This window comes from Equus przewalskii, chromosome 2 (assembly GCF_037783145.1).
Source record: "Equus przewalskii isolate Varuska chromosome 2, EquPr2, whole genome shotgun sequence".
In the NCBI taxonomy this organism is placed as follows: domain Eukaryota; kingdom Metazoa; phylum Chordata; class Mammalia; order Perissodactyla; family Equidae; genus Equus; species Equus przewalskii.
Genome location: NC_091832.1, coordinates 32,662,988 through 32,689,834, shown reverse-complemented (window position 1 = coordinate 32,689,834; position 26,847 = coordinate 32,662,988). Strand labels below are relative to the sequence as shown.

At 43.9% G+C, this 26,847-nt stretch overlaps 1 protein-coding gene across 4 annotated transcripts in view; it reads right to left on the bottom strand.

The window, feature by feature from the left end:
* The window catches only part of USP48 (ubiquitin specific peptidase 48), an 88,064-nt gene extending 62,791 nt beyond the window's left edge, over positions 1–25,273 (bottom strand). For 3 of the 4 annotated variants that reach the window (XR_011534520.1, XM_070599411.1, XM_070599422.1), the window contains exon 1: positions 24,438–25,245. Coding sequence is in view for 3 of the 4 variants with exons in the window: in XM_070599411.1 (XP_070455512.1) it covers positions 24,438–24,571 (134 nt within the window). In the remaining variant the exon portion in view is untranslated. Of the gene's footprint in view, positions 1–24,437 lie in introns of all 4 variants that reach the window. The other variant, XM_070599400.1, reaches the window with a different exon arrangement.
* Between the last annotated feature and the right edge of the window lie 1,574 nt (positions 25,274–26,847).

The window sequence follows — 26,847 nt, the reverse complement described above, 5'->3', positions numbered from 1 at the left end:
AAGGCACTGGGTCTAACCCACAGGATGCACCTCCTGGTAGGAGGCACTAAGAGCATAGCATCACTTCTGTGCTGTTCCTACCAAAGTGAACAGCCTAAATCTAACCACAAGGCAACATCAGACAAACCCAACCTGAGGAACTTTCTACAAATAAAAGTGTCCTGTACTTTTAAAAGATGTCAATGTCACAAAATATGAAGAAAAACTGAGTAACTATTCCAGATTAAAACAGTCTAAAAGGACACGATAAGTGACTCAATATATGAGCTTGGATTATCTTTTGCTGTAAATCATAGGACATTACTAGGTCAATACAGTCTGAATATTTTGGAACATTACCCACTAAAGTTTTACTAATAGTAGTAAAAGATTGGAAACATCATAAATGCTCATCAATAAGAAACTGATAATATAACCAAAGAATGGAAACTACTGTAGTCAAAAAAAAGAGAGGAGCTGGCCTGCTGGCGTAGCGGTTCAGTTCCCATGCTCTGCTTCAGCGGCCTGGGGTTCCTAGGTTCAGATCCCAGGCACAGATGCAATCATCGCTCATGTAGCCATGCTGTGGCAGCATCCCACACACAAAATAGAGGAAGAGGGGCCGGCCTGGTGGCGCAGTGGTTAAGTGCACACATTCCACTTCAGCGGCCCAGGGTTCACCGGTTTGGATCCTGGGTGTGGACATGGCACCTCATGACAAGCCATGCTGTGGTAGGCATCCCACATATAAAGTAGAGGAGGATGGGCATGGATGTTAGCTCAGGGCCAGTCTTTCTCAGCGAAAAGAGGAGGATTGGCAGCAGTTAGCTCAGGGCTAATCTTCCTCAAAAAACAAAAAAAGAAAAAGGAAAGAAAAAAACTTTTTAATGTTGTGGTACATACAACATCATTAGTGGAAAAAAGCAAGGTACAAAACAGTGTTTAAAAATGGGTGTAACAGGGCCGGCCCCGTGGCCGAGTGGTTAAGCTCATGCACTTTGCTTCAGCGGCCCAGGGTTTCGCTGGTTCGGATCCTGGGCACAGACATGGCACCGCTCGTCAGGCCACCCTGAGGTGGTGTCCCACATGCCACAACTAGAAGGACACACAAATGAAATATACAACTATGTACTGGGAGGATTTGGGGAGAAAAAGCAGGGAAAAAAAAAAAGACTGGCAACAGTTATTATCTCAGGTGCCAATCTTTAAAAAAAAACCGGTGTGATAGACCAGTTTAGATAGAAGGATACACTTCAGGTGAGAACTGAAAAAGGCAACGTCAGCACTTTGCACGAGAAGTGGCTCATGCTAACAGATGAAAGCCTTCCAAATAGTGGCTAAGCCTTCTGTACATGAGCCCAATATTGCGAGGGGTTTTTTGTTGGCTGTCTTGTTTGGAGCAGTAAAGTATCTACTTAAGAAGCATAAATCATAAAAGCATCTAATTATAAGCTATTACTTCCAAGCCGACCTAAGCAGCACAGCACAATGCCAAGTTCCGAAGGCTAGAATCCCCTATAGAAGAAGAAAGCCTCTCCCATTCACCAGTCTCCAATGCCCCTCACTCTGTTTCATCCACGTTAGGAGTCGGCCAGGGGCTGGCTTGGTGGCATGGTGGTTAAGTTCACAGTCCGCTTCAGCGGCCTGAGGTTCTCGGGTTTGGATCCCAGGCGCAGACCCACACACTGCTCATTGAGCCATGCTGTGGTGGCATCCCACATATAAAACAGAGGAAGACTGGCAACAGATATTAGCTCAGAGTGAATCTTCCTCACCAAAAAATAAAAAATAAAAAAGAGCAGGCCACAGATGTCAATATCACTTGCTTGTCCTTATTACAGTAGAAAAATATTTCTGCGTAATTGTTTCTATAGGAGTGTACAAAGAGACAGATCAAGGAGGCTCAGTGTTTCAAGAAATGAATGGCAGGGATACATGTTTAGATGGAAAGACTGATCTATTTAATGTCAAATACCCCAGCCAGTTTGACTCAGTGAGATTACCTACTTGGCCCTGGAAAACACCTGGATTTGTTAATGCTGGCTTAGAAATCAAATAACTTTTTCAAGGTCACAGTATCCCCGATTTAATCTACGTACAGTGATGCCACTCGCCTTTTCTGAAATAGAAAGTTGCGACCACCTTAGAACTGTACCCTTTACACACTCCCCACAGGTGGTCTTCCCAGAAATCCCTCCTCCTGCCCACGGGGGCATCAGAGGGAGCACCAAATCACAAACAAAAACATGAAGAGCGGTCAACCTGGTTCTTCCTGGGCTCCCTGCTACCCTCACATCCCATTTCCTTACACGTGTCGGCTGAAGAGCAGGTTTGTTTGTGTGTGGCAGACGCCCATGACTGAATGTGCCAAGTTTCTTCACCTCTCCCTGCCTCTGGGCCTCTTTCTGAGAACAACCAACTGCTCCTCAGTTCCTGTGCTTCTAGCAAGAGCTGCTGGGATGCAGCTCCCATCCACCACCCAAAAACAAACCCCTCACAAGATATTTCAAATCGGAACTGAGAGAAGGGAGGAAGAAAACAGTCCCCTCCGGTGGCAGACACTTGTGCACGGCGTGGGACTTGGGAAGCGGGGCTGTCCTCAGCACAGGAAGGAGGCAGCACGCCGATGTGCATGGGCAGCAGAGCTGAAGAGGTTCATGAATTGCTCCTCGGCCCAACTGCATCCCCTCTTTAACTATGATTTGTCCAAAACTTCCCTGACTTTAAAAAAAAAAAAAAACCCTCCCTCGATTCCTTAACCGAGTCATTTTCCTTACGGCTATGCTGGCTTCAAGTTTCTGTCACCTGTGTCTAGGAGTCCTAACTAACAAATATGAACTAACTAAATAAAGCTGTTTCTGTCATTAACTCAACACTCCAAAAGCCAACAGTCCACTTCGGTCTCTGACAGACCTAATTCTTTTTTTTTGAGGAAGATTAGCTCTGAGCTAACTGCTGCCAATCCTCCTCTTTTCGCTGAGGAAGACTGGCCCTGAGCTAACATCCATGCCCATCTTCCTCTACTTTATATGTGGGACGCCTACCACAGCATGGCTTGACAAACGGTGCCATGTCCACACCCGGGATCCGAACCGGTGAACCCTGGGCCGCCGAAGCAGAACGTGAGCAATTAACTGCTGAGCCACCGGGCCGGTCCCCAACCTAGTTCTTAAAAACAGGGTTGCCTCTTCCTCCAAATTTCCTCGTAAGACCAGTTAACAACAGAGGGGAAAACACTCAGCTCCAGAGAAAAGCAAATTTAAAACAGCTGTGAAAGATGTTTTCACTTATCGAATTAGCAAAAATTTTCCAACGATGAACCAGGCTAACGTGAGAGCCACTGTCTATTCATTGTGCACGGGAGGAGTAACTAAACACAACCCCTTTGGAAAATGGAGAAAATGTCTCAAAATGTTAAATGACACCAATATTTTGTTTCCATAATTCTACTTCTGGGCACATATCCACAGAATATGCGATGACACTGTGGCAGTGAAACAGAATGATGAAGAATCCTACTGGGCACTTTTTCCTAGGACTGTGCGATATGAGACCTGCGAGTGGCGACAGCGGTGGGCAGGGGAGAGGTAAGCAGCTGTGACCTTATCTGCTGCGATTTCAGGCTGGTGAAACACCTTGGCAGCAAAGTAAATGTTGGACAAAAGCTGAACAAAAGCTTAAGACACAACAATTCTCCGAGTGGAAGATGAAGCCCTAAACCACTTTAGTGGCAATGGGAATGGAGGATAGCAGAGGTCTAGCACATCGATGAGATGAAATCAACAGGCCTCGGAGATGGAGTAGATGGTGGAGGCAGGAAGGGAAAGGAGCCGACGTCTGCAATGATGCCCAAAATTGTAAAGAAAGGAAACAATCTTCCACAAATGAAAAACTGTCTGGGGAGTGGAAAAACAGGTAGGCTAGGTATCTAGGGGACAAATGAGTAAGTTCCCTCTATACTGACCATAGACAAGAGATGTAGTTTTAGCTCTGTTTTGATAGATCTCCAAGGATCTATCATTTAAGAGTATGCCTTCTAGGCAAAAGAAACTAGAATCAAAACAAAGAGACAACCCACCAAGTGGGAGAAAATATTTGCAAATCATAGATCTGACAAGGGCTTACTCTCCATAATATAGGGAACTCATACAACTGAACAATAAAAAAACATACAACCCGATCAAAAATGGGCAGAGGAGGGGCCAGCACCATGGCCAAGTGCTTAATTTCATGCACTCCACTTCGGTGGCCCAGGGTTTCACCGGTTCGAATCCTGGGTGCGGACATGGCACCACTCACCAGGCCATGCTGAGGCGGTGTCCCACATGCCACAACTGGAAGGACCTACAACTAAAAATACACAACTATGTACCAGGGGGCTTTAGAAGAAAAAGGAAAAGTAAAATCTTAAAAAAAAAAAAAAAAAAAAAAAAGGGCAGAGGAGATGAACAGACCTTTTTCCACAGAAGATATACAGATGGCCAATAAGCACATGAAACGATGTTCAACATCACTAATCATCAGGGAAATGCAAACCAAAACTACACTAAGCTACCACCTTTTGCCTGCTAAAATGGCTATAATCACTAATACTAAAATAGCGAATGTTGAAGAGAAGGGAACACTCATACACTGCTGGTGGCAATGCAAACTGGCGCAGCCACTACGGAAAACAGTTCGGAGATTCCTCAAACACTAAAAGTAGGGGGCCAGCCCAGTGGCACAGCAATTGAGTTCCCACATTCTGCTTCAGCGGCCCGGGATTCGCCAGTTTGGATCCCTGGTGTGGACATGGCACCGCTTGGCAAGCCATGCTGTGGTAGGCGTCCCACATATAAAGTAGAGGAAGATGGGCATGGATGTTAGCTCAGGGGCCAGTCTTCCTCAGGAGAAAGAAGAGGAGTGGCAGCAAATGTTAGCTCAGAGCTAATCTTCCTAAAAAAAAACAAACTAAAAATAGAGCTACCATATGACCCAGCTATCCCACTACTGTGTATCCACCCAAACAACTTGAAATCAACAATCCAAAGCAACATATGCACCCCTATGTTCACTGCAGCACTATTCACAATAGCCAAGACACGGAAGCAACCCAAGTCCCCATCGACCAATGACTGGACAAAGAAGATGGGTATGGGTGGGTGGGTGTGGGTGTGTCGGAACACTATTCAGCCAGAAAAAAGACAAATTCATTCCATCCCATTTGCAATAACATGGAAGGACCTAGAGGGAATTATGCTAAGTGAAATAAGCCAGTCTGAGAAAGGCAAACACCAGATGATTTCACTTACATGTGGAATATTAACAGGTACATGGACAAAGAGAAGAGTTCAGTGGTTACCAGGGGAAGGGGGGTGGGGGGTGGGCACAGGGGGTGAAGGGGAGCACTTATGTGGTGACAGTCAAGAAATAACGTACAACTGAAATCTCACATTGATATAAACTATTATGAACTCAATAACAAAATAATTGATTAAAAAAAGAGCATGCCTCCTAGCACAATGGACAGAAATTTATAGTCAAAGATTTCATAGTTGCTACGCAGTTCAAAGAAGATTCATCATTCGAATGGGAGAGTGGGGGGAGATCTCACTGCTTCTGAGTGGTCATTCAAAGAATTTTTAGTTTCTTAGCTCTCAGGACATCATTTCATGCAGACAGCCAAGGCAGAAATCAACGAAGGACGGCATGCCAACTTGCCTGCTTCCAGTGAAGATCCTCGGCTATACTAAGGCTTTCTTTCCCAATGCAGCACAAGCTTTCTGTAAAGCAATTTCAATGTATATATTTCTTTATAAAGACTTCTCCTAGTCTTCATATCCTTTGACCCAGAGCCACCACTTTTTGTTTGTTTGTTTTGGGTGAGGAAGACTGGCCCTAAGCTAACATTTGTTGCCAATCTTCTTCTTTTTGCCTGAGGAAGACTGTCACTGAGCTAACATCTGTGCCAATCTTCCTTTATTTTATGTGGGACACCATCACAGCGTGGCTTAATGAGCAGTTCTGGGTCCGCACCTGGCGTCCGTATGCGGGATCTGAACCTGCGAACCTTGGGGCCACCAAAGCAGAGTGCATGAACTTAACCACTATACCACCGGGCCAGCCCCGAGAACCACCATTTTAAAGACGTATGCTAAGCAAACAGAGATGTCAGCAAATATTTCCAAAGGCAATCATCACAGTATTGTTTATAATAGAAAACTGCTTAGAAATAAGCTACCTGTCCAACCACAGGAACAATGTTAAACTGTGGTAGTCACGTGATGGAATATTATGCAGCCATTAAAACGTTTTTTAAGCAACACTTTAATGACATGTGACCATGCTCAAGACAGAATTTGAAATAAATAGGATACAAAGTTATCCATTATGATCCTAATTATGGTACCTTTTTTTGAGGGGAAGGGGTGATGTTCTTTATATGCTTTTCAAAAGAGAAAAGGTCACAAGGGAAATTAGAAAATACTTTGAATTGAGTAAAACATACCAAAAGTTGTGGGACGCAGCTAAATTAGTGCTTAGAGGGAAATTTACACCATTAAATGTTTATATAAAAAAATTTTTATATAAAAACAGAAGGGACTGGCCTGGCAGCATAGTGGTTAAGTTTGCATGGTCTGCTTCAGTGGCCCAAGGTTCTTGGGTTCGGATCCCGTGTGTGGTCCTAGCATCACTCGTCAAGCCATGCGGTGGCGGTGTCCCACATAAAATAGAGGAAGAGTGGCACAGATGTCAGCTCAGCAAGAATCTTCCTCACACGCACACACACAAAAGACCAGGAAGACCTCAAACCATATTTACCCCAGTTTTCAGAGTTATCACAAATTCTAGGAACACTAAATCATCAAGTTTTGACAGACACTTTAAACTCTTATGGTAATTCATAGGTAGTAAGTCCCAAACATATACAGACAAAACCCACTTCCTATAGTAACTCTGAGGCAAGATTCAGGAACTGTGTAACTCATTGCCATGATTAGAGTGTTAAATTAATGATTTATGGCAGGAACACCTTGTTTAATGCTCTCCCATTCAGTGCTCATTTAAAATTCTCTAAAATATTTTCCTTGAGAAATAAAAGTCCTACTCATATATAAAACCATTAATTAGAGAATGCTCTTAATAGGGTTTCCTTCCCCTCACCCTCTAAGCACTTTAAAGCTCCCAGACAATGAGGCTGGTGCAGCATGGACTATATCGGTGGGTCATCACCCTGCCAACGCACCTCTTCTGCTTGATGGGCTACGACAGGCATCACTGATTGTTGGGGGGTGAGGGGGGGAGCCAGTCAGGTAATTCTTAACCGGTTTTCAGTTTTTTTTTTTTCTTTTTGAGGACAATTAGCCCTGAGCTATCTGCTGCCAATCTTCCTCTTTTTGCTGAGGAAGACTGGCCCTGATCTAACATCTATGCCCATCTTCCTCTACTTTATATGTGGGACGCCTGCCACAGCATGGCTTGCCAAGTGATGCCATGTCCACACCCGGGATCCAAACCGGTGAACCCAGGGCCGCCGAAGCAGAATGTGCGTACTTAACCTCTGCACCACCAGACCGGCCCCAGTTTTCACAGATCTTAACTGAGAGTTCTGCTCCGAGTCTGCTACAAGTGGGTATTCTGCGGAAGTCACCCAGTGTGGTTCCCCTGGGAATCTCTATACTAGATTTGGAGGTAAACATCTAGACACAATTAATGCTTAGTTTAGGAATAGTTCAGATTATTACAACAAAATCTAAGAAAACCTAACCCAAACTAAACTGTACAAGTTAACCAAACATTACTGAAATGGTTTCAAAAATAAACAGTGTATTGTCTGAACTGTCCTCCAAAACTTCAAATGGTCTAATTCTGAATGTCACCATGCTATCAGAATGACAGTCGCCAGGATGAGCTATATCCATTCTTTTCCAATATGTTCATCATCAATAAAAGGTGAAATACTACATTTTGGGGTTAGGCATTTTTAGATGAGCTGAGAAACTGATCATTTGTTCTATAGAAAACACTTAGGTAACCAACGCACTTTTAATTTGGGTCTGCCCATCTCATGGAAACAACAAAACAGGTTTCCTCTGGAATCCTGGGAAAACTTTTGCTTCAAACACTCCATATTCCCCACATTCTTTTTTTTTTTTAAGATTTTATTTTTCCTTTTTCTCCCCAAAGCCCCCAGTACATAGATGTGTATTCTTAGTTGTGGGTCTTTCTAGTTGTGGTATGTGGGATGCCCCCTCAGCGTGGCTTGATGAACAGTGCCATGTCCGCACCCAGGATTTGAACTGGTGAAACCCTGGGCCGCCGAAGCAGAGCATGTGAACACAACCACTCGGCCATGGGGCCGGCCCCGGCAAGTATCATTCTTAATTAAAAGATAAAATTTCCATAAGGTACTGGTACTTAAAAGTTAGGTAAGAAAACCAAGCATATATCCACAGAGGGAGAGGACAGACAAACCTAAAAACAAAATACTGTAGGTCTCCATTTCTTCATTTATAAAACAAAGGGAACTGGGTTAGGTGAACGCTAAAATTTCCCAATATCATTTGTTTTTAATTTGGATCCCCTCGGAAAGCCATGTTTATCAACCACTGGCTTACATGTGAGGCAGTGAGACCACTGTGCCTTTTTAACCTCAGCAGAGAGCAGAAGACGCTGAAAACAAGGGTGCAAGTGGAAGCAGGTGAGAGCCAGTGATTGTGACCGGTCTGGGTTATCTACACTCAGAGTGCTGCTGCAAGGACAGTTTCAAATTACCATCAATAAACGCTGGCAGCATCAGCCTTCCACTAGGTAAGTCACAATGTAGATGAGTAAAAGTAAACAATATCAGGTCCAGCCTGGTGGCATGTGGTTAAGTTCGTGCACCCCAGAGAAGAATTAACAACTAGGATATAAAACTATGTACTCTGGCTTTGGGGAGAAAAAAAGAAAAATAGAGAAAGATTGGCCACAGATATTAGCTCAGGGCCAATCTTCTTAAAAATAAAAAAATAGGGGCCGGCCCAGTGGCAAAGCAGTTAAATTCACATGTTCCGCTTCAGCAGCCTAGGGTTCACCAGTTCAGATCCCGGGTGCAGATATGGCACTGCTTGGCAAGCCATGCTGTGGTAGGCATCCCACATATAAAAGTAGAGGAAGATGGGCATGGATCTTAGCTCAGGGCCAGTCTTCCTCAGCAAAAAGAGGAAGATTGGCAGCAGTTACCTCAGGGCTGATCCTCCTTAAAAAAAAAAATAATAAAATAAAAATGACATAGGCTAGTCCACTTTGAAAAAAAAAAGCAGGGGCTGGCCCCGTGGCCGAGTGGTTAAGTTCCCGCGCTCCACTGCAGGCAGCCCAGTGTTTCGTTGGTTCGAATCCTGGGCGCGGACATGGGACTGCTCATCAAACCATGCTGAGGCAGCGTCCCACATACCACAACTAGAAGGACCCACAACGAAGAATGTACAACTATGTACCGGGGGGCTTTGGGAGAAATAGGAAAAAACAAAATCTTTAAAAAATAAAAGTAAACAACAATGTCATTTTGCATAACCAAAGTCTACCATCTTATAAAAGCAACTAGGCTTTACAGGTTCATACATTCTGTCAAACAGAGATACCCAGATAAGAATTATAAGACCCCTCTAGGAGCTGGCCCAGTGGCACAGCCGTTAAGTTCAAGTTCACACCTTCTGCTTGAGCAGCCCAGGGGTCACCAGTTCAGATCTCAAGTGCAAACCCTATGCACCGCTTGTCAAGCCATGCTCTGGCAGGTGTCTCACATATAAAGTAGATGAAGATGGGCACAGATGTTAGCTCAGGGCCAGTCTGCCTCAGCAAAAAGAGGAGGATTGGCAGCAGATGTTAGCTCAGGGCTAATCTTCCTCAAAAAAAAAAAAAAAAGGAACTTTAACACCCCTCTAAAAACACCAAAATAAAAGACAAAGTCTCAGGCATCAAAGAAGGGCTCACAGCCCCTGAGATGACACACAGGTAAAAGGACAACTTCTGAGAAACAGATGCTGCAGTAGCATTAAGCACAGGATGCTGCAACAGAAATCTCACAGGAAGGGAAGAAGCGTTGCTAAGCTGAGAGTCTCCAAGGGCAGGCAGGTGTTCACTGGATGGGAACTAAAGAGCATTCCAGGCAGAGGGGAGCAAGAGACAGAAGGCTAGACAGACAAGCTAGAGGAAAATCAGCAAAGGCTCACAGGCCACACTAAGGACATCTTCCTGCACGCAGTTCAGCACAGCTGCAGGCTTTGGGGAGAGGAAGTTGGGAGGCCAATGAGGCTGCAGAGAAGTCAGGGGCTAGATCAGATCGCAGAGGACCTCAAATACTATGATAAGAGCTTGGTCTTCATCCGGTAAGCAATAAGGAGCCAGCATACGGTTTTAAGAAGAAAAATAATCTGACTTGCATTTTGCAAAGATCCTCTAATTATGCTTCTCAACCAACAATGCTTATCAGAATCGCCTAAAGATTCCACATATTTTGCTTTTTCAATGAATGGCAGTCTTATAAAGCTCCTCTTGTTTTTAATAAGGTAAGTTTTAAGCTTCTAAGGGGTTTTTGGGGGGAGGGAGATTGGGATTTTTTTGCTGAGGAAGATTTGCCCTGAGCCAACATCTGTGCCAATCTTTCTCTATTTTGTATGTGGACCGCCCACCACAGCATGGCCACTGACATGTGGTGTAGGTCCATGCCCGGGAACTGAACCCAGGCCACAGAAGTGGAGTGCACTGAACTTAAGCAGTAGGCCACTGAGGCTGCCCCAATCTAAGGTTTAAAAAAAAACCAGGAAATTTTCAAAGTATAAATCCTGGCTCTTCTCTTGAGTGGGGGGAGGGTAGGGAGAGACCAGTGAGATACAGAAATTTAAAGGCAATGCTCTTCTAATAAAAGAGGTGAGAAATGAGGATCTGAAATGTAACATGACAGTAGAGATAAGAGATGCTACCAAGTTCAAATCAACAGTACTCGTGACTGTTCATTTTTGTGGGGAATAAGGAAAAAGAAGAAATCAGGTTTTTACATATGTGGTTTCATTTTAAACCTTTTTTTCTCAAAGAAGGATGGGAATCATTAGCAACACATTCTTTGAGAATATCCATATCCAGAGATTCACAAAATGTTCACTCACCTACAACCTGATCTCACTTGCAATTTTGAATTCTGACCAATTCTGACAGGATCTGAGAGAAAGGAAGCACGCAGCCAACAGGACAGACACGGCATCAGGGTCTCGGCTAAGCCCCTTTCATGGTGCGCAGTTTCCATCCCAGGCAGATTTACTGGCCCTATAGCTGTGCTTTTTTTTTCTTTTGAGAGCAAGTTCCAAATCTGGGAGATCTTTCACCAAAAAGGTTTACCTCTATCATCTGTCTAAGATTCAAGTTGCTATGAAACATCTGAGAATATTAAAACAGGCACTTTCATCCAAAGTTTTCAATTTCTTAAGACAGGTTAAAACAAAAAAACTCCCCAAAGCAAATTAACTACTAAAACAATGTCATAAGTCCTCTAGTAGAAAAAATACAGCTCAGTGCCCAAGGAGAGCATCCAAGGTGGCTACAGGACATCCCACGAGACCCTACAGAAGGCCACTCCTCCTTCCACCATCGGGATTTCAAATTGAGGGGGAAAGAAACCCTGACTGAAGCTGCTCTCCTACTTGTCAAAAAAATAAAAGAAACACTTCATGATACATCTCTCACTGGTAAAACATCCTCAGCCATAGGAAGAACACGGGCATCTTCATGGAGTGCACATTTTACACAACTAGAAATTTCTTTACTAAATCAAGCAGATATATTATGGAATACAATGTAAATTTAAAAATAAAACTCCTGGGGGCAGGCCCAGTGGCACAGCGGTTAAGTGCGCACGTTCCGCATCGGCGGCCCAGGGTTCGCTGGTTAGGATCCCAGGTGTGGACATGGCACCACTTGGCAAGCCATGCTGTGCTAGGCGTCTCACGTATAAAGTAGAGGAAGATGGGCATGGATGTTAGCTCAGGGCCAGTCTTCCTCAGCAAAAAGAGGAGGATTTTGGCAGCGGATGTCAGCTCAGAGGTAATCTTCCTCAAAAAAATTAAAAAAAAAAAAATATATATATATATATATATAAAACTAAACATACTCTTAGCATACAATCCAGCAATCATGCTCCTGGGTATTTATCCAAAGAAGTTGAAAACTTATATCCACAAAAAACCTTAAACACAATATGTTTATAAGGCAGCTTCACACATAACTACGAAAACTTGGAAGCAATCAAGATGTCCTTAAAGAAGATGAACAGATAAACAAACTGTGGCACATCCAGACTAGGGAATATTGTTCAGCACTAAAAAGAAATGAGCTATCAAGCCATGAAAAGACTTGGAGGAAACTAAAATGCATACTACTGCGTGAAAGAAGCCAATCGGAAAAGGCTACAGAGTGTATGATTCCAACTATATTACATTCCGGAAAAAGCAGAACTATAGAGACAGCAAAAAGATCACCGGTTACAGGGGTTGGGGGCAGAGAGGGATGAAGAGGCACAGCACAGAGGATTTTCAACCAGTGAAATTACCCTGCAAGATAGTATAACGGTGGCTACATGTCAATGTACATTTGTCCAAACCCAAAGAATGCACAACAGCAAGGGGAAACCCTAATGTAAACAACGGATCTCGGATGATGACGATGTGCGAATGTAGGTACCTCAACTGGAACAAATGTCCCACTCTGGTGGGGGATGCTGATGGCTGGGGAGGCTATGGCGGGGCAGGGAGTACGTGGGAGATCTCTTGTACCTCTTGCTTTTTTTTTTAAAGATTTTATTTTTTCCTTTTTCTCCCCAAAGCCCCCCGGTACATAGTTGTGTATTCTTCGTTGTGGGTTCCTCTAGTTGTGGCATGTGGGACGCTGCCTCAGCGTGGTCTGACGAGCAGTGCCATGTCCGCGCCCAGGATTCGAACCAACGAAACACTGGGCCGCCTGCAGCAGGGCGCGCGAACTTAACCACTCGGCCACGGGGCCAGCCCCCCTCTTGCTTATTTTTGCTGCGAATCTAAAACTGCTCCAAAAAATAAAGTCTACTAAAAAAAGGCAAATGAACTGGACATTTCACTGTGTATAATTTTACCTCAATTGTTTAAAGCTTTGATTTCTTAAAAAAAAAAAAAAACTAGGAATTTTTAGGTACTGATATAGAAATGTCCATGGGTATAGAACGGTGTATGTGGATACTACATTCACGTAAGAAAGCGGTGGAGTCACAAAATATGTGTTTGCTTATATGTGCCTAAGGAAACCCTAAAAGAATAATCAGAAAGCAACCAAAGTTATTTCTTAGAGAAGATGCGAAAGATTGGGATGACGGAGACGCATGTGGAAATGAGTTTTCTCAATGTATACTTTTAAGAATCATTTTCATATTTAAACTATATGACTGTATTAGCTATTCAAATAAAATTATTTTACCTAAATTTTTATTGAAAAGGAAACTTTACTTAAATTACGAAAGCACATATTTTCCTGAGACACGGTGAAAATAAAGGAGAAACAAAGTAATCTACATTCTAGATTCCAGTCCCTGAAAATTTTACAGTGTTTTTCCTCATAGCATTATTGTACCAAGGTCTCAGATACTGGACATGAAAGATATAAGCAAAAATAAAAACAGAGGGGCTGGCTCTGTGGCCGAGTGGTTAAGTTTGCGCACTCCGCTGCAGGCAGCCCAGTGTTTCATTGGTTCAAATCCTGGGCGTGGACATGGCACTGCTCATCAAACCACGCTGAGGCAGCGTCCCACATGCCACAACCAGAAGGACCCACAACGAAGAATATACAACTATGTACCGGGGGGCTTTGGGGAGAAAAAGGAAAAAAATAAAATCTTTTAAAAAAATAAATAATAAATAAATAAAAACAGAACAACCACAAATAGGTAGAAAATATTTACTTATAAGGATGCTCAGAAATTGGAAAAAGCTTAACAAAAAAAAAGGGCCAGCCCGGTGGCGCAGTGGTTAAGTGCGCACATTCTGCTTCAGCGGCCTGGGGTTCACCAGTTCGGATCCCCGGGTTGTGGACATGGCACTGCTTGCCAAGCCATGCAGTGGTAGGCGTCCCACATATAAACTGGAAGAAGATGGGCACGGATGTGAGCTCAGGACCAGTCTTCCTCAGCAAAAAGAGGAGGATTGGCAGATGTTAGCTCAGGGCTAATCTTCCTCAAAAAAAAAAAAAAAAGAAGAAGAAGAAGAAGAAGAAAAGAAGGGGGACAAGAAAGGAAGAGGAGGGAGAAAAAGGCAGGTAGGTAGACAAATGCCCAGCAGGAAAATAGTTAAATACTTTGGGGTATGTAAATGGAATATTATGCAATGATTAGAGGTTACTTTTATAAACTCTGCAATGTCCTGGAGAAACATTCTTTTTCCTTTTTTTTTTTTTTTTAGGAAGATTGGCCTTGAGCTAACATCTGTTGCCAATCCTCCTTTTTCGGTCTTTTTTTTCCTCCCCAAAGCCCACTACGTAGTTGTACATCCCAGCCCTAAGTCTAGTTCTTCTACATGGGACGCCGCCACAGCACGGCTTGATGAGCAGTGTGCAGGTCTGCGCCCAGGACCCAAACCGGTGAAACCTGGGCCACCAAAGCAGAGCATGTGAACTTAACCACTATGCCACCAGGCTGGCCCCCAAAACATTCTTTTTTTTTTTTTTTTTAAAGATTGGCACCTGAGCTAACAACTGTGGTCAATCTTTTTTTTTTTCCCGTTTTATCTCCTCAAATCCCCCCTGGTACATAGTTGTATGTCTTAGTTGCAGGTCCTTCTGGTTGTGGCATATGGGACGCCACCTCAACGTGGCCTGACAAGTGGTGCCATGTCCGTGCCCAGGATCCAAACCAGTGAAACCCTTGGTCACCACAGAGGAGCATGCAAACTTAACCACTCGGCCACAGGGCTGGCCCCAAAACATTCTTAATATTCAGTCAAAAAGCACCTGTACAAAACGCACATGACATAATACCTTGTTTTTATGTACATATAGAAAAATCAAAAGGAATTACATTAAAATATTACCACCTCGTTCTTTGGGTGGTGGCTTTTATTTGAGATGAGTTCGAGTCAGCAGTGAGATCGGAGTCCTCAGAAACCTAACAGAACTCCATTTTGTTTTAGCTTATCCGTGCTACTCAAATTTGAATGCCATTGGTGAATTTATCAGATAAATAAAGCCACACAAAAAAATACTGTGCCATCCTGGAACCTAAATTTCAATTAGTTTTACTAAAACAGTTAAAGGAAATCTTTTTTTTTTAAGATTTTTTTATTTTTTCCTTTTTCTCCCCAAAGCCCCTCCATTACATAGTTGTATATCCTTCGCTGTGGGTCCTTCTAGTTGTGGCATGTGGGACGCTGCCTCAGTGCGGTTTGATGAGCAGAGCCATGTCCGCGCCCAGGACTCGAACCAACGAAATACTGGGCCGCCTGCAGCGGAGCGCGGGAACTTAACCACTCGGCCACGGGGCCAGCCCCTGAAAGGAATTTTTTTTTAGTATTACACAGAAAACACAAGAATTTTTAGATCAAATTTGAGGCTTTTCTTCCATCCTATTTCTTTGTAAAACTGTCCCAAATATAAGGCTAATTTTTGCTTAATGATTAGATTATTACCTCAGGGGCCAAGGGAAATAAATTAAGTGTAGAGGATTTACAACAGAAAGTCTCACTTGGTTGATTTGGTTACTTTTTTTCCTCATATGTCCTCCCTTTCACTTAGAGCCCTTACTTTTCCTAGCATGAGAGATGTCTACCATTAGCAATCATTGAGCTCTCTTCTACTTCGCTAAAGTCATGGGGAACAGGAAACCCTTAAATTCTTCCATGCCCTTCCTTCCCAATTGACAAGAATAAAATAAGTAATCAATTCCAGGTGGACCGTATATTTAACTAGTAAGATAAAACAACACAGTTTGTAGAATATATAGGATAACAACTTTAGGACCTGGGGGAAGATAAAGATTTCTTTTTTTTTTTTTTCTGCTTTATCTCCCCAAACCCCCCCTGTACACAGTTGTATATCTTAGTTGCAGGTCCTTCTAGTTGCAGGATGTGGGATGCCGCCTCAACGTGGCCTGAGGAGCGGTGCCATGTCCGCACCCAGGATCCGAACCCTGGGCTGCCGTAGCGAAGCGCACGAACTTAACCACTCGGCCACAGAGCCCGCCCCGGTAAAGAGTTCTTAAATGAGATACAGCAAAAAAGCAATAACCATAAAGAAAAATATTGATAAACTGGACTGTACTGGAATCAGACTTCTGTTCACCCAAAGATGCCACTAAGAGAGTAAAAAGGCAAGCAAGGCTAGAAGACATCTGCATTATACACTCCACAAAGCATCTGCATCCAAAATAAAGAACTAAAAGCAAAAGATAACCAAATAGAAAAACTGGGCTTAAAAAATTAAAATTAGGGTCCAGCCTGGCAGCACAGCAGTTAAGCTCGCACGTTCCACTTCAGCTGCCCAGGGTTTGCCGTTCGGATCCCGAGTGCGGACCTACGCACCACTTGTCAAGCAACGCCGTGGCAGGTGGCTGACATATAAAGTAGAGGAAGATGGGCATGGATGTGAGCTCAGGGCCAGTCTACCTCAGCAAAAAGAGGAGGACTGGTGGCGGATGTTAGCTCAGGGCTAATCTTCCTCAAAAAAAAAAATTTAAACAAGCACCTCACTAGAGGATATGCAAATAGTCGAATATGAAAAAGGTCAATTTCATTGGTCATTGGAGAAATGCAAATTAAAACCACAATGAGATATCATGACACATCCATCATAATGGCTACAATGAAAATGACTATACCAACTGTTGCTGAGGATATGTAGCAAATGAACTCTCATATACTGTCCATGAAAGTAGAAAGTGGTACCATTGGGGCCCCGTGGCCGAGTGGTTAAGTTCACCTGCTCCACTTTGGCAGCCCAGGGTTTCGCCAGTTCAGATCCTGGGCGCAGACCTAGCGCTACTCATTAAGCCATGCTGAGGCGGCGTCCCACATAGCAGAGTCAGAAGGACTTACAACTAGAATATACAACTATGTACTGGGGGGCTTTGGGGAAAAAGGAAAAAAAAAAAAGACTGGCACCAGCTGAGCTAATATCTGTTGCCAATCCTTAAAAAAAAAAAAAGTGGTACAATCATTTGGAAAATGCTCTGGCATTACCTACTAAAGCTAAACAAACACTTTTGACCCAACAATTCCTTTCTTACCAAAAATGTATATATTGCACCAAAGATACATACAAGAATGCTCACTGCAGCTTTATTCATAATAGCCAAACACTGGAAAAATTCCAAATGACCATCACCAGTAGAAAGGATAAAGTACATAGTAACACAATGGAATACTGCTCGGCACTAAAAAGGATCACGTTACTGTTAACCACAACGTGCGTGAATCTCACAACGCTGAGACGCTAACCATACAATGTATAGTTAATTGTATACAAAGTTCAAAACAGGCAAAAGAATCTGAGATGTTCAAAGTAAGGGTAGTGGTTACTTCTGAGGAGGAGAAAGGTGGCAGAGACAAGTAGGAGGCAGAAAATGGGAGATGGCGGTGTTCTGGAATGCCAGTGCTGTTTTAATCTTGGAGGTAGATACATGATAGATATGTTCCTTTTGTGATAATTCATGCAGTGCAATTCCTATGATTTGTGTACTTTTCTGTATGTAAAAGCTTTTTTTAATTAAAAAGAATCATTAGAAAAATTCTCAGAGGAATGAAAAAAGAGTCTTGCCTTATCAGATATTTTAAGTATATTATCAAGTAAATAGAACTGCGGTCTTGGGCTGGTCCCATGGTATAGTAGTTAAGTTCAGCACGCTCTGCTTTGGTGGCCCAGGTTCACGGGTTCGGATCTCAGGTGCAGACCTACTCTACTCGTCAGCCATGCTGTGGCAGCCACCCACATATGAAGTGGAGGAAGATCGGCACAGATGTTAGCTCAGGGCTAATCTTCCTCAAGCAAAAAAAGAGGAAGATGGGCAAGAGATTTTAGCTCAGGGCTCATCTTCCTCAGCAAAAAAAAAAACCAAAACCAAAAAAACAAAAAACCTTCGGTCCTAGTAAAGGGATACTGAGACAAATCAATGAAAAACAGGACTGAGAAAAAAAACCCAAGAACACATAAAAATGTGTTATATAATAAAGGTGGCTTTTCAACTACTGGGGGAAAAAACTAGATTATTCAACAAATGGTTTAAGAAAACTGAGTAGCCATTTGGTAAAAAGTAAAATAAGGGGCCGCCGGCCCCATGGCCAAGTGGTTAAGTTCGCACGCTCTGCTTCGGAGGCCCAGGGTCTCAGTGGTTCGCATCCTGGGCGTGGACATGGCACCGCTCATCAGGCCATGCTGAAGCCTCCCACGTGCCACAACCAGAGGCACTCACAACTAGAACATACAACTATATACTGACGAGCTTTGGGGAGAAGGAGGAAAAAACAGAAGATTGCCAACAGTTGTTAGCTCAGGTGCCAATCTAAAAAAAAAAAACAACTAAAATAAAATAAAGATGGATCCCTATCTCACTCTCTAAATCAAATTAAATTCTAAAAGGACAAAGACTGAACACATGAAACAAAACCACCAGTACTCAAACAAACATGAGTGAATACTTCCGTAATCTCAGAATCAGGAAATCCAGAAACCAGAAAGAAAAGCACTGATAAATCTGACCACATAAATACATCACAAAGTAAAAAAAAAAAAAAAAATTGGGAAAATATCTTCAACAGAAATATTCAATAAGCTCTTGAAAACCAGGAAGAAAACAATTAACAATCCAGAACACAATTGACGGGAGAAATACAAATGGCCAGCAAATATAAAAAGACGCTCAAGGCCACTAGCAAAAGAAAGGCAAATGGAGAAATAAGATGCTTTTTCTCACTAATTAGATTGGTGTTTGAAACAGAAATGCCTGGGGTGGGAAATGCGGTGAATACAGGCGGCAGTGTAAAATGGTATGAACTTTTACCACCTATCAAATTTTAAAAGTCATCGTGCCCTTAACCTCAGTAACTTCTCATCTTGGAACCTAAGTGAAAATACTCATTCACCCAAGACACGTGTCTATGGATGCGCACAGCAGCACCGTCAGTCCTGCCAGAAACTGGAAACTCAAAGCTCCATCGACAGGGAACTGCTTAAACCGTAGCACCCTACCTCTACACAATGAGCTATTACAGAGCCACCAAAAAGAACAAGGCGATCTCGAGGTGCCAGTCAGAGGAAGGGACATTATCCAATAAAAACAACTTGCAAAAAGCATGTGCTGTGACACCCCTCCTCTTTTTCGTAAAATAACAATTACGCTGTTTGATTATATCTGCTTTAGCTCTAAGACATACGGCACATGAAAGAAGGAACTCTTAACTTCTGGGGCTTTATCTCACAGCCACTGTAGAATACTACCAAGGCCATAGTGCATGCCAACAATATTTGTTGAATAAAAGAATGACTACTTACTCCAGCAAGGCACGTAGCAGCCACTCAATAAATATTTGTTGAATTTAACCATAGAGAGAAAGAAACAAACAAACAAAAAGAATGGTTATCCTACCCTAAGGATGCTTAGCTGGGAGCCTGAGATCAAGGGAGGGCTGTCACCCTCTCTCAGACGTTGGTTAAGGACTAAGCACTCTGTAAGTGTCAGTGTGCTGGACAGCAGAAAGACACACAGCAATGAACAAGAACAAAGACGAAAGTTTCATGGAACACAAAACACCTATTAAACCAATAACATGCATAAAATTGGTAATGTTTAGTTTAAAGCTGTGTTAGTAAAAATACAGCATGAAAGGAGAATCAAACAAGTGATCACCTGTGTCCAGCTTTCACTGTTAAAGCTGGGTAATGGGGACACGGGGTTCACTGTACCATCCTCTCGACTTCTGTATGTGTTTAAAATTAGCCATAATTAAGATTCTTTTTGAAAAATTAAAAAAAATGCGCCCCCTGACTTGGTCTGAGGGTCAGGGAAAGTTAGCAGGGCAAAAGGGACCGACACTGTTAAAGTGAGAGAAAATGTGACCCAACAAAGAGAAAGAAGGTGTCCCCAGAACATCATCAATGAAGAAAAGCTCGATCAGAGCAGCTTCCGAGTGACGCCTGGCAGTTCTCATCAAGGGTTTTGGACTAGAGCTATGAGAGGTCACTGAATTGTATTTTATTTATTTATTTATTTATTTTTTTTTTTTTTTTTGAGGAAGATCAGCCCTGAGCTAACATCTGCCAATCCTCCTCTTTTTGCTGAGGAAGAGCAGCCCTGAGCTAAGATCCATGCCCATCTTCCTCCACTTTTTTTATATGTGGGACGCCTGCCACAGCATGGCTTGATGAGCCGGGCCATGTCCGCACCCGGGATCCGAACCAGTGGACCCCAGGCTGCCAATGCGGAACGTGCGCACTTAACCACTGTGCCACCGGGCCAGCCCCTGAAATGTATTTTAAACTGACATGATGCTGACTTTCCAGAATGCATTACATTTCTGTAATGTTTTAATTTCATAATACGATCATGTATTGCTTAATGACAGGGATGCACTCTGAGAAATGTGTCGTTACGAGATTTCCTCGTCATGCGAACATCACAGAGTGTCCTTTGAGACCTAGATGGTATAGCCCACTACACACCTAGACCATATGGTACCAATCTTATGAGACCACTGTGGTCTATGAGGTCCGTTGTTGACCAAAATGTCATCATGTGGTGCATGACCGTAGTCACGTACTGTTTCCCTAATGAGAACAAAATAGACATTGCACTCCTATACACAGCTACAAGTATAAGTCAGTCCAGACTCTGAAAATGTTTATCAAAATTTTAACTGTCACAAAAAGAAACATATTAACATGACACCATTTTCCACCTATCAGATCAAAAAGTGTGATTAACCTATTGTGTTGGTGACAGTATGAGGAAAGAAAGACATTCTTACACCTTGACAATAGGATGTTAAGTGGAACGATCATTCTGATGGGCAATCTAGCAATATGGATCAAAATGAAAAATGCCCATCCCTTACCCAACTATTTTACTGCAAGGAACTTACTTGACTATTATCCTAACTGTTAGCAAACATGTCCAGTCTTAAGAATTAAGACACACAATATTTGCGGAATTCTGTGGCTATAGATTGAACACAGATTGCTTTCATCCTGTGATTGTACTAAGTAAGCAGTTTCAGAAACGTAAATATTAGTCCTGATTCATCTAGTCTTTGAATATGGCTAAATACCTCTTCAGCTCTGGCATCTCATAACAAATTGTCGAGTAAAGTATAAAAACAGATATTGGGGCTGGTCCTGTAGCCGAATGGTTAATTCGTGCGCTCCGCTGCGGCAGCCCAGGGTTTCACTGGTTCAGATCCTCGGCGCGGACATGGCACCGCTCATCAAGCCACGCTGAGGTGGCATCCCACATGCCACAACTGGAAGGACCCACAACTAAAAATATATACAATTACCTACTGGGGGGCTTTGAGGAGAAGGAAAAATTAAATCTTAAAAAAAAAAACAGATATTGACGATACTATTAATTCTTTAATCGCTTCCTGCTAAGACTCAGAAGAAATGCATAAGAAAAGGAGAAAGTGAGTACGAAAAGAAGCCTTTTGCGACATTTAAATAAAAACTGCTTGGACCTCAGATTAGGCATGGTTTCAAAAGCACAAGGGACCAAATAAAAGATAAAGATAAACTGGACTACATCAAAATCAAAAGCTTTTGTACTGCAAATAATACCATCAAGAAAGTGAAAGAAAAGCCATAGAATGAGAGGAAATATTTGTAAATATAAGGGGACTTGTACACAGAATATATAAAGAACTCTTACAACTCAATAATAAAAAGACAACTCAATTTTAAAACGGACAAAGGACCTGAATAGACATTTCTCCAAAAAAGATATGTGAATGGCCAATAAGCATATGAAAAGATGCTCAACATCCTTAGTTATCAGAGAAAAGCAAACTGAAATGACAATGAGATACCACCTCACACCCACTAGTATGACTACAAGAAAGAAGATGGGCCAGCCCCCTGGCCATGTGGTTAAAGTTCCATGCACTCTGCTTCAGTGGCCCAGGTTCTCAGGTTCGAATTCTGGGTGCAAGCCTACTCCACTCATCAGCCATGCTGTGGAGGCATCCCACATATAAAGTAGAGGAAGACTGGCACAGATGTTAGCTCAGAGCCAATCTTCCTCACAAAAAAACAAACAAACAAAGAAGACAAAAGCAAGTGTAAAGATGTGGAGAAACTGGAATCCTCATAGATTGTGAACATGTTAAATAGTGCAGCCACTCTGGAAAATAATTTGTCAGTTCCTCAAAATGTTAAACATAGCATTATCATATGACCCAGCAATTCCACTCCTAGTTACTATACTCAAAGAAATAAAAACATACGTCCACACAAAAACCTGTACACAAATGTTCACAGCAGCATTATTCATAGTAGGCAAAAAGTAGAAACAACCCATACAAAATGTGATATATCCAAACAACGGAATATTATTCAGCCATAAAAAGGAATAAAGTACTGATACATGGTACAACGTGGATGACCCTTGAAAACACTATGCTAAGTGAAAGCCAGACCGAAAAAAGGCCACTTACTGTATGATTCCATTTACATGAAATATCCAGAACATAGAAATCCATACAGATAGAAAGATGAGTGGCTGCCAGGGGGTGGAGGAGGGGGAAATGGGAAGTTACCACTTAATGGATATAGAGTTTCCTTTTAGGGTGATGGAAGAAGTTCCGGCATTAGACAATGGTAATGTTTGTACAACACCATAAAGGTACTTAATGTCGCTGAATTGTATAGTTTAAAATGGTAAATTTTCTTTATTTCACACAATTTTTTAAAAAGTGAAATGAAATACTGACATATGGCACAACATGGATGATTCCTGAAGATACTATGCTAAGTGAAAGAAGTCAGTCACAAAATCCACATATTGTATGATTCCATTTACAAGAAATGTCCCAAAGAGGCAAATTTAGAAGCAGAAAAGTCTACCAGTGGTTGCTTGGAGCCTGGGGTGGACTGAGTGCCACTCTAATGGGTACAGGGCTTCTTTTCCAGGGGCCTAAATGTTCTAAAATCAGACTGTGGTGATGGTTGAACAACTCTGTGAATATACAAACAAAAAACACTGGATTGCACATCTTAAATGGGCGACTCCTATGATATGTGAATTACGTCTCAATGCTGTTAAAAAAAACACAACTGCTTAGCTATAAACCTTGCAGTTAACTCACCTTCTCTCTGACATTCCCGTTAGTAACCTCAGCCAACTTCTACTCCTTGACTTCCGTTAAAATCAGAACTATTACAGCGAAGGAGTTTATACTTTTTGGTTATTTTGGAACCTAATTATGTTGAGAAACTGACTGCAACTTAATTCTATTACACACGGACTTCTGTCATTCCAGTACTTACTGTTGGAGCCACATTTGCCTTTCTTCTGAGCCAGACGCCCAGAGCTTGGAATTATTCGTTTGCTTTATGGAAGCTCCCTGACTCGCTTCACTTCTCAAACTAGACTTTAAGTTCCAAAGCTGAATCCTTGATTTTCATTCCTTCCGGATCCCGCCGCGGAATGTAAAAATGCCAGAAAGCCTTTACTAAATGCCGGCTGAAAGAAGGCTACTGAGCATGCCCGGCTTGGCCAAGTCAATTCAACAACATTCCGGAACAAAAACTATAGTTCCCGCGTTGCAAGGTGGAAAAACAGAAGGGACAGGCACCATGCCTAAGGATTCGCTCCCAAAGGAAAGGCAAGGTTCAAGGGCTAAGCAGAAGTCAAGGACAGCACTTACACAGCTCAAACTTCGTACTTGGTAGTGATGTTGAGTCAGAATGACCAAAAAAAAAAGGGCAAAAAATACTAGATTAACGAGAGAGGGGAGGTCAACTGGGGATGAAGGATACCGATGACGTAGGCTAACCACACGTTTTTCCAAAGCAGCCCTATCCAAAAAACAACACTACGATGATCAAGCCTCCACTAATACAAGATATACTGTGATGAAGCCGACTTCGAAGAAGTTCCCTTTTTCAAGCGAAAAAACTGAGCCGTGGCCAAGATACAACCACCACCCCTGTCAGCTAAGCTCTCAGCTCCTGCCTTCAACCATTTCCACCGCCATCTTCTAGACAAGAACCGAGAAGCCTTTCTAAAGGGCTTTCGGCAGCATCACCTCCGTGCAGAGCCCGGGAAGGCTGCGTCTCCCAGGTCTCCCAGACGGCACAGAGGAGGAAGCCTCCTCCTTGCTCCTTTCCGCGCCCGCTAGATGCATGCAACGGGCCGCCGTCTTCCTTCCCCGAACCCGACCCCCCGGCCCCCGGCCGGATTTTCCAAGGTCCGACGCGAGGGGGGTCCAGGCCCGGTGCGCCGGCCTCACCTGCACACGCCGCGGATGCACGGCTCCAGCCAGATGCGGTAGGCGGTCTCGATGTGCTCCTGCGACACCTCCTCGGGCCGCACCGTCTCCGCCCAGCGCCAGGCCGCCTTCTCCAGCTGCAGCCGCGGGGCCATGGCCTTGGCCCGAGAAGCGCCTCCCGAGCCGGACCGCCGCTGCCAGCGCCGCCGCCGCCGCCGCCGCCCTAATGGGCTCCGCCACCTGCCAGCGATGAGGACCAGGCGCTCCCTCAGCCAGCTGGGCAGTCAATCACCTGTGCGCGCCACTGCCGCCGCGCCCGCCCGCGCCCGACCCGCACGACCGGCCGCAAAGCGCCGCCGCCGACACCCGACACACCCCGCGCCCGCAGACGTTGAAGGTGTACTCCCCGCCGCGCTGGGCGCATGCGCGTTCCCAGGAGCCTTTGCGCCTTCCGCGCCTCTGGCCCGACGGGCGGAGGGACGGGAAGCTGCTCTCCCGAGACAGACTTGCCACGTCCTCACCGGCACTGCTGAGGAAGCAGCGTCTCAGCCCCTATCCAGGGTGGTGTCCTGCGTACCACTATTCTAACAAGCGGGCCCCTCGACGGCAGAACGTTGCCTATCGTACTTGCTCTCTGGTACCTCCCCTTTGTGAAGGAGTCACGCGAGAGGCTACTCAACGCACACCATACGCCCGCTGGACTACGGGGTGGGACCTGAAACCGAATCACCAAAGAAACCAGGGTCGGCTCTCTGGAGGAAGGTTTAACTTGAGCCTAGACCGGTTCCGACTCCTTTCCCGAGCCCTCCTGACGTCACGGGACGTTCTGGGCTTTTCCTGAACTAGCACTGGACTACGTGTCCCGGCATGCGTTGCGTGCTGCCACTCAACGGATGCGAGGCATGCTGGGACTTGTAGTCTTGGAGTTGGAGAGGATTCGGTGGGCGACGGATTGTGCGGAGGCGCACGCGGATGCCGGGGTGGGGTTTCTCTGATGGGGAGGGTTATCTTTGCAGCTGGCTGACCCTCCTCGCTGCTGTTCTCTCTGTATGATGATTTCCTAGTTCTTTCTTGAAGCTGCTCTCTAGCTCCCGGCTGTGAAAACATTCCTCTTTTGCAATTCTTGCCCCAGGATACAAAGAGTAGCCTTATCAGAACGTTTTGCAAACTGTAAAGGGCCCTGCTAGGGTGAGGATCTTGAGGACTTTCCATTTGAATGAGAGCCCTACGGGGGTCTAAGCACTAATTTCTGACTCAGCAGCTCACCAGCTGGGTAACCTTGGACTGGTTGCTTAACGGTGCTATTCTTTAGGTAACTCCCCAAAAGCATGACGAACACAAGACGTGGTCCGTGCCGTTGGGCATGGGTAAAAGGCGAGCGGTAGAAACAAAGTATGGTTCCCTTCCCAGCCTTGGAAGGTTTGGAGTACGTGGGAGAGGGCTTTCCAGAAGGGGTCACTCCTAAGCCCACCCTTAATAGATGAGTAGCCAGAACAGCAGAAGGGCACCATTCCAGACAAAAGAGAACAGCAAGGAGCAAAGGCACAGAAGAGAGAAACTTAGTGTGAGGCCACAAATTCTGAGACAGGGAGAGGTGAGAGGTAAGCCTTGAGAGGCAGGCCAAGACTGTCTTTACCTGAGGGACTCATTGAAAGATTTAAAGCTGGTGAGTGATAGATGGAGGTTTGCATCTTCTATGGCTTCCGCCGGTCTGGGTCAATGTCAGAGGCAGAGAAACCTGTTAGAAGACTGTTGCAGGAGTACAGGCCAGAGATACTGAAGGCCTGAAGTGGGGTAGTGTAATAGGTGCGGAAGGAGGAAACAAATTTGAAGGATCCTCAGGACAGGGAATTGCTACAATTTGATGATGATGGTCCATGTTTGTTCACCCTTCTGTTATGTCACTTTCAAGTCTGGGTCATGGACCCTCCCATGGTGCTCACAGCTCCCTGAGTCCTCCATTGCCTCACTTAGCAGTCCGTGAAGTTGTGAATATTATTCACTGTGCTGTACTGCTGTGTGCCACTTTTCTAACTTGGGTACTTAGATGAGTAGAGTTTCCCAGGTGAGATAGAAGCTATTGAAGAAGGAGCAGGTTTACAAGGGAGGTGATGATTTCAATGTTTTAATATATTGCATTTCAGGTGCATCAAGGACATTCACGTAAAGATGGCAGACATGAGTCTGAACCTTGCAGGATTTACTGCTTCTAGATCATTAATTTTTCAATCGCTACTGGATGATTCTCATCAGCATTGAAATATGCTGTAATTTTTCCCAAGTTTAACAAATCCTTTCTTGACTCCCACATCCCCCTTCCAGCTTTTGTCCCATTTCTCTGCTCCCCTTTAAAGCAAAACCCCTGGAAAGAGTCGTCTATACTCTTCTCCAATTCCCCTCTTCCTATCTCCCTTAAACCCATTCCAAATCA